Source organism: Tupaia chinensis, unplaced genomic scaffold, assembly GCF_000334495.1.
Source record: "Tupaia chinensis unplaced genomic scaffold, TupChi_1.0 Scaffold145916_1, whole genome shotgun sequence".
Taxonomy (NCBI): Eukaryota; Metazoa; Chordata; class Mammalia; order Scandentia; family Tupaiidae; genus Tupaia; species Tupaia belangeri.
The window spans coordinates 1,069,841-1,082,719 of record NW_006205774.1 but is presented as its reverse complement, the minus strand read 5'-3'; the positions used below and the strand labels follow the sequence as shown (position 1 = coordinate 1,082,719).

Sequence of the window (12,879 nt, the reverse complement as noted above, 5' to 3'; positions counted from 1 at the left end):
AATTCCTCAACATAGGCCATCATTATGGAAGAGAAATAATTTATTTTTTTAAAAAAGCAAAGACATAATAGCAGAATAAAGGATTCTTTCTTAAACTCAATGAATATGGTTTTCTTTTAAATATCACTCTATTATCCTTAACTTAGTCATTTTGCTGGGCAGAGAACACATTATATTATAGAATAGTGTTATTTATCTGTCTTCCATTATGTTTTTCACTTTGGTTCTTAAACCATTAATCTAGGTATTAGGATTCTTAAATCATGAATCTAGGTATTTCAAAAATGGCAACAGAAGATTCCTAACCCAAAGAAATGAAAAATATTAGATAATGACAACAACGAGAATTACCTGTCTTTCGGTGAGATCCAGATTCACTGCGATCTCATAGCGCCTCAGTCTCGTCAAATAATTATGGTGGGCAAATTCTGCTTCCAGTTCTCTGATTTGCTCTTTGGTGAAAGCTGTCCTTTCCTTTCTAGGTTTGCTATTGACTTCTGACTTGTAATTTCCTTCCTGGGAGTCTGGAAAAAAAAAACAAACAAACAAAAGAAGAAGTCAGAGAGTATTAATATTCATTAATTCATTCAACACATGGGATTCTGTCATTTAAAGTTACTGAGTGATTACTTTTCCAGACACTGTATTAGAACTGGGATAAATAGAGGCCAGGAACAATAAGATTGATCTCACTTCAAGAAGCTGAGATATATATTTTATGTTTTTAATCTGCCTTCAAGTAACTCATAATCTAATTGGAGAAGTGTCTAATCTTTTCGTACAAAATATGAACAAAAATCTTAACTGCATCTAATATAATGATAGAATAAACCAAAGCCTCTTTAGAAAGCAATGTTAGATGTGAAAAATTGTCTAATAGCTTGCTTAACAAATACTTGTGTATGTTAAGGTCTAAGTATAATTGAACTGACTAATTCTTTAAAATAATAAATAAATAGAAAACTCGGTATATAAATATTTGACCAATTCAAATGTTTGCCAGCTGGACCATAAAATTCTTAGACAGACTGAGCCTTTGAAAAAGACTATGTATGCTTATCGTTTTTTTAGTTTCTATGTTAGTACAGTTTCTTTGAAAACAATAGCAATACTCTTCTCTAATTTTATGTCATCTTTAGTCCAATGTAGATATATATATATTTATTTATATATTTATAGATATACATAAATCTATGTCCATATGACTTAACATACGAACAGAGTCTAAAGTATGTGTCTCATTACACATAAGATAAATGTAATTTTCACAACTAATCTCAGCTAGCCACATCACCAAATCTCATAATGCAATGTAGAAATGACAATAATAGGGGCTAAATGGTGACACAGCAGTAATATGGGATGCTCTGCAAGTCAGACCCACACAGAGAGGTTCTGAGTTCAGGCCCCAAGATCTCCCTGATAAGCCGTACAGGTACAGGATCTCAGCTGGCTGAAGCTAAAGATGGATTGCAGTGCTACAGCAGTGGTGGGGGATGCTTCCTGTCTGTCTCTGCCTGCATGTTTGTCCCTCTTGATCATGGTAAAAATAAATAAATAAATTTTAAAAAATGATAATAATTTGGAACACATTATTCCTTCTTTATTCTTCAGTGATCAAGATATAATTAATACACAGTATTTAATTTATCCTTACTCTATCAGGTTAGAAGAATTGCTTAAAGAACAGAATGGATACAGAATAGAAAAAAACTGCATACCCAAATGAAAAGTCATCAGATACAACTCTAGTGCTTCATGCCAAATTTATCATCAGTGAAGTATCAACCTAACAAAAATAAAGGGGCATGCCAGAACTCTTGTGAAAATGGTTTTAGGTTCCTAGCTATTTTAGAACATGTACACATAAGCCATGGCATGTGTGTCAGGTAGGAGTACAATTAGGTCTTCTAGAGCTCAAATGAGAGAAGTTATATAGGAAATAGTTACAGTTAACTAAAGGTTACAAAGAATGACATTTTAATTGCTTTTTTAAGAAAGAAAAATGTAATATGATACGATTTATAAAGGAACTTTTAGACTACGTTTATGTTTTTCTTCATCCAACATTGTTTATGTCAAGAAGTACAGAAAATTCATGTGTGTGTGTGTGTGTGTGTGTATTAGTGTTCTTTTCCCTCCTATCTGACTGGAGGGAGTCTGACTGCAGTTAAGAGAGCCTTGTCTAATTTCCATTAGACAAGGCACTCTTACGTAAACACATTTGTTTTGACTCTTAGCAGAATCTAAGCTGGCCAGATGTAAAGTTTTCTAGGTCTGGTAGCAGCTGCAGCAGCAATAGGTTCGCATCAAAAATTTGGCACTTTGGCCAACACTTTTCCTTTGATGGATCACAAAGTATATTTTACTGGCTGCTGTGCTGGCACTTCCTTCAACTTTTTTCATCCACTGATCGCATTTCTGGGATTGTCACTTACTCCCGTGTTGACTGGGTCCCCTCCTTGGCAGGGTAGGAGGGACTTTAGCCAGCACGGAAGATGTTTTTGATAGGTTAAGCACAGGGTGCGTGCACTTTATAGGACGCCTCTGGGATCAGGTGAGTTACAAGATAGACGATGGCTGAGCTCTCAGGTAGGCTGTGTTTACATCGTGTCAACTTCCCTGGCTTGAGGTAGCAACTGCAGTTCCTCTTTCATGCTTTTTAATCTATGATTTGCCAACATCCATGTTATTGAAAATTAAGCTATTCTGGCATTATATGAGCAAAACTTCCAAATGATTTTTTGTTTTTATCATTTTCCATGGGTTGTTCTGGCAAATTGCAAACTCAGTCACCGCACAGATTTTCAGGTAAGTCCCTCACACAAGCACCCATGTTCTCACGTGAATCAAAAGAATGTTTGCCAATTTGGAGCTATGCTCCGCCTGAAATTTGTGACTGATTATTCGTTATGTGGGGATAGTGCTCTTTTCCCTTTGGTCAAGCAGTTCTGGAAACCAACAGAAAAACCAGAGCGTTTTTTCTCGTGAACAACTTGATTTGAATGATTCACGGTTAGGACATTCCCTTATGTAAGCATGAATGAACAAATTCACATGGAGGAAAGATTATTAACTTGTATTTATTTTTGTTTCTTTGAAACTGATTGCCTTCAACGTGTGCGATATTCAAAAGTACTTAACAAATACCACCTTGTATTTATTTTTGTTTCTTTGAAACTGATCGCCTTCAATGTGTGCGATATTCAAAAGTACTTCACAAATACCATGCAGAAACACAAACACACAGAACAACCAATGTGAGAAAGGACAGCCAGGCAACAACACAATCTCTAATAAATACAGGTCCACTCTAACTAGAAATATCTAACTGGAGTTTTATACATCCAATGACTGGGTTTAAAAAAAAATCTGGTTCTAACTCAATGCTTAAATCCAAATGCAATTTACGGAAGGTCTGAATTCCAAACCAAAATTGCTCGTCAAGTAAAATCCAGTGACTAAAATGCAGTGAGCTGTGTTCATTTCTATTATATTTACAGTAATCACAGAGGCAATCACTAAATGGTACTTAGTATGCTAAAGATTGGGTCTGTGCTTCTTGACATCATCACCTACAACAGATCATGTCAATGAGGTTGAGGTAGCACTACTGTCAATTAATCCAATGGACACTTATTCTTGTATATATGACACTGTGGTGGTTTTCACTCACAATATTCCAACCCTCGCTTATTAAAACTGTGCTCCTTAAAACTGCATTTCTGGACTGATATTTCCTATTCTCAGTTTTCTATTTTTTTTTTTTTACTTTTTTAAAAAAAAATAAAATAAAAAAATAAAAACAATGTCCAGTCTGTCACTTGCTGACCCGAAGTCTCTTCTATTCTCACCTGACTAGTTATTCTTTGGTGAAAACGGGTGGGAAACTTGGACGAGGATTTTTGGCAAAATTCACATCAGCTTCCATCTGTTTTCCAGCTGTTTCAACTGAGGCAAAACTCCCTCCGTTTTCTTTAACCTCCCATCCCTGATGCCAAATGGTAGGTGTTGAGGGGGGAATCTGGAAACTGCCTTTCTTTCTTCCCTATAACCACAAACAAAATGTCACCATCTGTAGGGTCTATTCCAATGTAAAATATTACAAGTGTTGTTTTTTTGTCTCAGATACTTTAATGCACCTGTGGGCGCACCCTCACATTCTCTCACTGCTTTGTGGAAATGTTGACTTATGTGTTTAGGTATAGTTGGCAGTCCCAGTTCCCTAACCTTTTGCTCCCTGGGACTTCACTAATGGAAGAAGTCTGCAATACTTCCGTGGAGGATAAAAATTACCCTCCAAGGATCATTTCTGTCTAGCGTTTAGAACTTCCCCACATGTGACTTCTTATTTCCCCTAGTGCAAGAGGATGCCAGAAGATAATAATGTTTTATTGAAGACAAGTAAATGTGAGGGCTTGGTCTGTTCACTAGTGGCACAGAATGCTTTTAGCAAAAAAGAAATCATAAAGCATGATTGAGTGTATTTTTGGCTACTCTGGGTACTTATTAACTTGTTAAAATGAAGAACATACTTTACCTATGTCTGTAAAATATCAAAATGAAAGGGAATGTCTGTATAGCTTAGATGAAAATGAATCTGTACTTTATATTCAGAAGAAAAATAATAAATACTAAGCCTCAACATACTTTAGTTCTTTGCAACTTCTCCTATATATGCTATACAAAATGAGAGAGACTCTTATTTATTTACAAGGCTGCACAAGTCTGTAGGCATACGAAGCTAATCATCAACTTTAAATAGGCATAGGGACTGTGACTTGAGTTAGGAAAATTCATAGAGTAATCCTATTGATGCCGATAATTTTCACATTTAAACAGGAAATTGCCTTCCTCATAGGCATTTATCCAACTTGCTACTCCAGCTCTTAGTGAGAGGGCTCTTCATTTTATTTTTCAAGGTAAACAGCCTTCCTTAGGGGTTCTTAAAATCTCTTGCCAATACATTTTCCAGATTTAAGAACCACAGTAAGCTACTCTTACTAGTGAATGTGGCTGTTATACATTGAGATGTATAAGTTGCAAAAAATAGACTTAAAAACCATTATACTAGATCTAGTTTAGAAGAGCACTGGAAACATCCATTACTTCTTATACATTTTACTTGAAAAAAGTATAAGATGATAAACCATAATAGTGTCTCTGATAAAGTAAGCCAATTTTACAAAATAAATAAAAGGAATTTCCGTAGACCATGTGGGAGTCTAGCACCTTTACCACCACACCACAAGGATTTGAATACATTTACAGTTCCTCACATCATTTTTAAATAAATATAATGGTAATAACTGTCCTTGAAGTGAAAATAAAAAATTCTACCTGCTAGACCAATCATTGTCAATTCGTAGATGAACTGTTTCTCACCAACCTGCCTTCTTGATTATTCATGGGATTGTCTAATATACCCTTAAGGATGTTTAATATACTCTCTAGTAAAACTGAAGATAGATGAGTTTTTATTATATGTGAGAACGTCAAGAAGTTTGTAGAAAAATTAAATTAAAGTATGAGTGTGTTTGGTGGAGAAATATTAAAATCTAAGCATAGTTTTTTCATAATAGGCATTTCCACAAGCTCTTTGAAGACTCTAGTATTTATGTAGCTGATTTTATGTCTAGAATAAATAATTTTAGAAGACATTCTATTTTTTCCTGTCAAGGGCCCTTAAGATTTTATTTGATGAATTGTATTGAGAAATTATGCATAGCTCAAAACTTTATGTAACAGTCATTCAGTTTTAGTATAGATGTTTTACTTTTTCCCAGTACATTTAGCCTTGTTTCATACAACTAAATTTTAAAAATGAGATTAACCAAAACAAAAACAATTAACTCCATTAATATTTGGCAATCCTTACTTACACTACAGTTTTCAACTTTAAAGTAATGCAATAAAAAGTAGAGGGGAGAAATATAAAGACTCGTGATCCTTCATAAAATTTATATGTATTTATATTCTATTTTAGAATGAAAGATAATTCTATTTTTAGAAATATATCATCATAAACTATGAAAATTGACCAAAAGAAAAAAACAAATCAGGTTCAAAAATGTTTCTGTTTGGGGACCAGCAGTCAGCTTAATGGCTATGTCGCTGGACTCCCACGTAGTCAACCGCGGTTCGAGTCCCGGACCCAGTGGCTTAAACTCATGCCAGGCACATGTGCGTGCATACCCAAGATCTCGAGAGGAGAAAGGAGAAGAAGGGATTGTGGCATGGCCATCTCCCCTGTGGGGGGAGCGGGTCATTTCTTGTTTTTCTGTCTCTCGGTCTCTCTCTTTCTGGTGAGCACATGCATCCTATAACAAAAACCTCTCAAAAAATGTTTATGTTTATGTGTGTAAAGAGAGGAGAGGTACAGGAAAATAGAACAGGATTATTCTTAAATTAATATAAATTGAATGACAGCATAAATTGGATATGAAAAATTTCTAAAACACATGTCTTAGAAATACGACATCCGAGTCCCTAAAGCTTTCCCCACCTTAGACATAGGTGCTTCCTCACAGTAGGTAACACTCTTGGCAGGCATTGCATTCCTGGAGAAAACTGGCAAGTATTATAACAAAGCCTTTCTTTTTGTTTCGTCCTCTCTGCTCTATAATTTCTAGATGATGGCAGTTAGAGAATTTTTAGTCAATTTACTTAAGTAGGTAGTCTATAATTTATTTCAATATCCTACTTTGTGTGCCCACCAATACATGAATTTAGTTTTACCTTACCATTTGTATTCAGTAGAGTAGCTTTCTTTATTAAATGAGGCTTTAACATTTCATTTTATTTTAATTTTATTATTTTGTCTTTTCTATTATTAATTATATAATTCTTCCTGAGAATAAGAGTACTCCAACCCAATGGTTCTTCCTCTATAATTAAAGGCAAAGTGAAATTCACAAAGATTTTTTAGAAGTTGATGAAGTAACTATTATGATTTGATATACAATATCAAATATTTTAAATAAAAGAGAAGAGTTTTGTTTTAAAAAATTAAAAAGGATGAAGACATAAAAAATTTAATGTAATGATGGGTCCAGTAGGTGGTGTAGTGGTTAAGGCACTGGACTCTCACATGGCCAACTGTGGTTCAAGTCCTGGATCTGACAACTTAAAAATCACACGGTGGTTCAAGTCCTGGATCTGACAACTTAAAATCACATGGAGGGGACTAGCAGTTGGTATAATGGTTATGTTGCTGAACTCCTATGTAATTGACTACAATTTGAGTCCCAGAACCCGTGGCGGAGAAGGGATTGCAGTGCGACCATCCCTCTAGGGGGTGATTTCTCACTTCTGTCTCTCTGTTTTTCTGGTGAGTGCATGTGCCCTATAGCAAAAATCTCTCAAAAAAGAAAAATTACACTGGGAACATATGAACGCATGCCCAAAAACCTAAGAGGAGAATGGAAGAGAAATGATTGCATATAGCTGTTCCTCCAGGGGATGATTTCTCACTCCCCTACTGCAGTCCTCCACCCCAGTAAGGACAGGCACTCTATGGCAAAAACCTTTAAAAAATGTAATTTAATTGAGTGAAATTTGGCATAAATTTAATTAGTTTCATTATGTACTTCAAAGCACTTAAAAACAAAACTAGCACATATCTTCCAGGTAAAACTAAAAATTTGTAGATACTGCTACACATGTCTAGGCTTAGAATCTATTTCCAGATACCCCAAATTGACTTTATGCCCCCTGCTTTATTCCAGAGAAAAAACATAAACTATAGAAAGATCATGGCCACGCATCCAGTAAACCACATGTACCTGAATTTTGCTTGATGACAAGAGACTTCTCAAGGGTCATAATTTGCACCTCTAGTGGAACTAAAGACTTCTAGTGAAGACATAAAGAATTATTAATTTATTTCAGTAAGAAAGACACAGAGAGAGACAGACATACAGATTAGAAAGAACACAACCTTGACAGGGTCTTGAGATTCTCTCCTGACTTTAGCTAGTTCCAGATCATGGGCACGTGCATGCACTGAGTACTCAGACAGGTCTCCAGACATGACCCAGAACGTTCCCATCAAGGTCAGTCTTATAAAACACGCAGTTTTCCACTGTGCTATCATCCAGCTCTGACTTTTTGTCATATAGCATTTCACTACATTTTCCCTGAACATAATTCAAAGAGAGCACCCCTTCTGTAGGCACCTATCAAACTCTGGTTCCTTTCCTACACTGATTACTAAATTTTGCTGCTATATAAGTGTTTTCTTTCCTCTACTATAATGTAAATTCTTGCTGCCAATTATTATTCTAGTTTATTGAGTCACTGAAATTGACTAAAGGTAGTAGTAGCATTCACTCATCTTAATTCATGTGGAAGCATCAGGCAAGGACATTAAGAGGAGTCAAAACTCCCACATATCCCTAGTTCACCTATGCAGCTCTACCAAATAGCTGGGAGGAAAAAGAGAGAAAAAGAAAGCATTTTTAAAGGTTAGGGACAGTAGGTAACTTGGCAGTGGCCAGAATTATGACACTTTGAATTCACAGCTTTCAAAACTAGAAGTTCTGTTATGGCATCAGACAGCACCACATAGATTTGCAGTGAAGTGCTAGAAAACCCAGTGCTAATTCTCCAAGTCGCTTGGTAAATTCCTTGGACACGTAACAGGAAAACTTACATAGAGTTTTCTTTTATGTTAAGGGAGACATGTCTACATCTTCTCAGAGTGTGAGGACTTGCATTTATGCCATGATTCTGAATCCTTTTTTTTTTTCTTTGAGGCAATTCATCACAGTGACTTTAATATATTTTTATAGTTGTAAATTATAAATCACTGAGTTTTTCATTTGTCTTCATGTCTGCTTTGCTTCTGTGGACCCTAGATGCTAGGTAATTTAAGCTTATAGTTTTTTGTTTTTTTTTTCCCCATTTGCTATAGGTTGTGTACCCTCTCCTGAGAGAGAGACAAAGAAGGAAAGTAAGAAATCACCCCCCAAGGCAAATGGCTATGCTGCAATCCCTTCTCCTCCATTCTCCTTCTGGAATTTTGGGAAAGTATGCACATATATCCAGAGTGATTTGAAAGTCACTCGGTCTGGGAGTCAACCATGTGAATTTCAGACACCTTAACCTACACGCCACCTGCTGGCCCTAAGCTTATAAATTTTTATGTATTGGGTCCTCAGAAAATCATGACGCATTTTTGCTTTGAAAACAAAAAAACTACATCATGACTTTTCCGAGGACCCACTATTTTGTTATATACATCAAGTGGCCTTCAACTTTGATAGAGAAAGCATTGCTCAATGTCTCTTCATATTAACTTTTCAAAGTGCTTTCGGATATCTCATATGATTAAAGGTAGATATGACCAGCTCATTTTATCTCCATTTTATGTATATTCAGATATCTCAAAATGTGTTCAGACATAGCTGGACTGGTCTGAGAAATATTTCATGTTGGTTAAATTTTTTACAAGCAAAATTATATATAGTGATTGAATATTTTTAAAATAATGTGAATAAAAATAACAATAATAATCTGGAAAAAATATGAAAAGCTATTTGATGATGTAGATAGTAATGTTTCTGTTTTGATGGATATACATGCTATTCCTCCTGGAAAAAGAAATATAGTACACTGTATAGACATATATGATTCAATGTAGTATAAACAAGATTATGGTAATAATAAATAATTAAATTTAAACAAAAAGAAATGTGTTCAAACAGAAAAGTACCAAATCAGTGTCACTCTTGTAAAATTTAAAACCCAAGAGATCGAATGTTGTATTAACTGAAGAAACAGATTGCTCAGAGTTGGCAATTACTAATCCCAGCACTCTGACTTTCTGGACTGGATAATTATTGCTATATTTACAGTCAATGGCATGTGAATATCTTCAAGCAAAAGGTGCTTGGGGGATGCTGTTCTGGATGTTCTAGGGTAATTAGCAACATCTCTCAACAACAGATACCTCTAGCAATCCCCATCCTCACTTTTAGAATTCTCAAATAAACAAAAATAAAATAAAAAAAGAAAGAAAGAAAAAAAAAAAAAAGAAAAGGGAACCAGCAGTTAGCGTAATGGCTATGTCGCTGCAGTTAGTGTAATGGCTATGTCACTGGACTCCCACATAGGTGACCGCGGTTCACATCCTGGACCCGGTGGCTTAAAACTCACGCCAGGTGCGTGTGTGTGCGTGCCCAAGATCTCGAGAGGAGAATGGAGGAGAAGGGATTGTGGCGTGGCCATCCCCCCTGGGGGGTGATTTCTCATTTTCTACCTCTCTGTCTGGCGAGCGCACGCACCCTATAGTGAAAAACCTCTCCAAAAAAAAAAAATTTTTTTTTAGTACATCACAAATATTGCATGGGATAGTCTCATATTTAAACTTTCGATCTTTGAAGAAAATTTAAATTTAATTGGACATCTGTGTTTTCATTGCCTAAATATGGTAACTTTATCCTAATTGTGACTTTTTTTTAGAATTATTTATTTACTTATATGTATTATTACTGTTTCTAAATCTGCTATAGGGTACATGTGCTCATCAGAAAGAGACAGAGAGAGAGAGATAGAAAGCCTCAGATCAAGGAGTAGAACCACAGTTGACCATGTGGGAGTCCAGCACCTTAACCACCATGCCCCTGCTGGCCCCTACCTAGTTGTGATTTTAGGAACTATTTCTAGATATTGTCAATGTACTCTAAGAGAGAAGAAAAAAAATAAATCACTCCTAGTTGAGGGCTTCTATGTACAAATATTTGGGACAGGACATAAATAATTCCAAATCATAAAGCTCTCGCTATGAATGACCGAACTGACTCAAAAATGAATGTGAATTCATTATTTGTAAATAACACCACGAGAAATCACTCTCCAGGGAAATGGCCACACTGTAATGCCTTCTCCTCCATTCTCCTCTCAGGCTTTTGGGCACACACACACACACACACACACACACACACACACCTCTTATAGTGTGGTCAGGCTTATTTCCTCCCAGGTAATGACTAGATCATTCGCAGGCAAAATTGCTCAGGAAGAAATTTTGTCAATGCTGCTTTCCCAAAATACATAGCTGAAGTATAAGTACCTCTAATAACTCCAGAGAATTATCCACCTAGAATAGAAAAACAGTGCACATGGCATTGCCATAGAATTTTTCTGTCATTTCCTTAAGCCATCGCTTTAGAGGTGTGAGTTACAGTAGATTTCAGAGGAAGTGTTTTGTTTCTAGAATATGTCAAAGCACATAGGACTAATTAAAAAACTATTTTATTAAATATTTATTATTTAGTTAACACATGTTGGTTGAATTAATACATATTTATCTAATAAACATACATTTTAGAAATCTGGGAGAGGCTTTACGAACCATCTATTGCTATCTGCTCCATTTAAGGACAAGAGAAATGGGACTCAGAGTAACTAAGGACTCAGCAGAGGTCACACGCAGCCAGGCTGTGTTTATGGGTGTTCTTATCTAGTTATATTGTAGAAACCAACATAATTACATTGTATTGACTCTAAAATGTCCTTCGCCTATCTTGGCCTCCCAAAAACAAGGATATGGGGGGAAAATCATTTAAATTGTGATACTAAATGTGGCTATAAAAGCTATAATATTGAATTTTAATTATCCCAAATGTCAAATACACAGACATTAAGAGGCTAGCCTCTGCCATGTATCTACTTATTAACACTATTATCTTCATTTTCCTCATCTCTAACTCATAATTAAAGTGAAGAGGATTAAATCCAGTAAGTCATTTATAGCATTGCCTGTATGTTAGGAACACTCAATCAATTGTAAATTCTAACAGTGATGAGGACGGTGGTCTAAGGTCTCAATAATCAAAAATGATAGATTTGATAGAATCAGGAGTTAGAAAGATTGCTTTTTTAAAATTTATTTGAAAGAGGTTTTTACCAGTGTACTCTTTGGAGAGGCTGAGAAAGCCTAGAGACAGAACAGAGAAATCACTCTCCAGGGAAATGGCCACACTGTAATCCCTTCTCCTCCATTCTTCTTTCAGGATTTTGGCACACACACACACACACACACACACACACACACACAGCATGATTTTCAAGCCAATGGGTCCAGGACTCAAGTCACAGTTGACTACATGAGAGTCCAACAACACAACCATTCCACCATCTGCTGGTCACGAATTTTGTTTTAAGTGAAGCAAAATTACATTCTTAAAATGAAACTCAATGTAAAGTCTAAGAAATATAGAATTTACCAAGTGTCTGGCAAGAGTTGCACTTTACATTGAAAAATGGATGAGCTCCTAATAATATCTATTTGTCATTTCAGCCAGTCTACAAATGAAGTTGAAAGTTTAATTATGATTTTCCAATGAAACTGGTGAAGGGACACTTTACGAGACCCGATAAGATTGATATATGAATTTTTGTTTCTTCTGAAATTTTTACTGGGAAATTTGTCGAAACTTAACCAATGTACTTAATAACCGAATCAGATAGTGTGTGGTGTGTGTTTGTGTGTGTGTTTTCTTCATTTTATCTGGTGAGCAGGTACATACATTTAAAAGACAGGAGTCACATTCTGTCTGGATGTTAGCACGAACAAAATGTTTAAGTAGTACTCTTGAAGAACCTTTATAATATTGACGTAAGTATTCACCTAAGAACACTTTCTAGCCTACTTTCTTAAATATTGTATTTTTATTTGTTTAATTCAGGATATTGTTTAATTGGAGCTTCATATAGAGTGTTTGAGAAATAAGTCATTTAGCTATGTTTTTTACCTCTGAGATAGTCATATGGGAAAGCTAATGGCCAATAACTTATAAATTGATTTCTTTTTGAAATTTCACAGTATAAAAGACAAATTATAAAAATCATAAACAATACAATACAGAAACGTGA

At 35.5% G+C, this 12,879-nt stretch overlaps 1 protein-coding gene across 1 annotated transcript in view; it reads right to left on the bottom strand.

Annotated features, from left to right (window-relative positions):
• The window catches only part of MEOX2 (mesenchyme homeobox 2), an 85,019-nt gene that overhangs the window by 19,058 nt on the left and 53,082 nt on the right, over positions 1 to 12,879 (bottom strand). Inside the window, exon 2 of the mRNA XM_006168681.3 lies at positions 352 to 524. Coding sequence (XP_006168743.1) covers positions 352 to 524 — 173 coding nt within the window. The remainder of the gene's footprint in view (positions 1 to 351; positions 525 to 12,879) is intronic.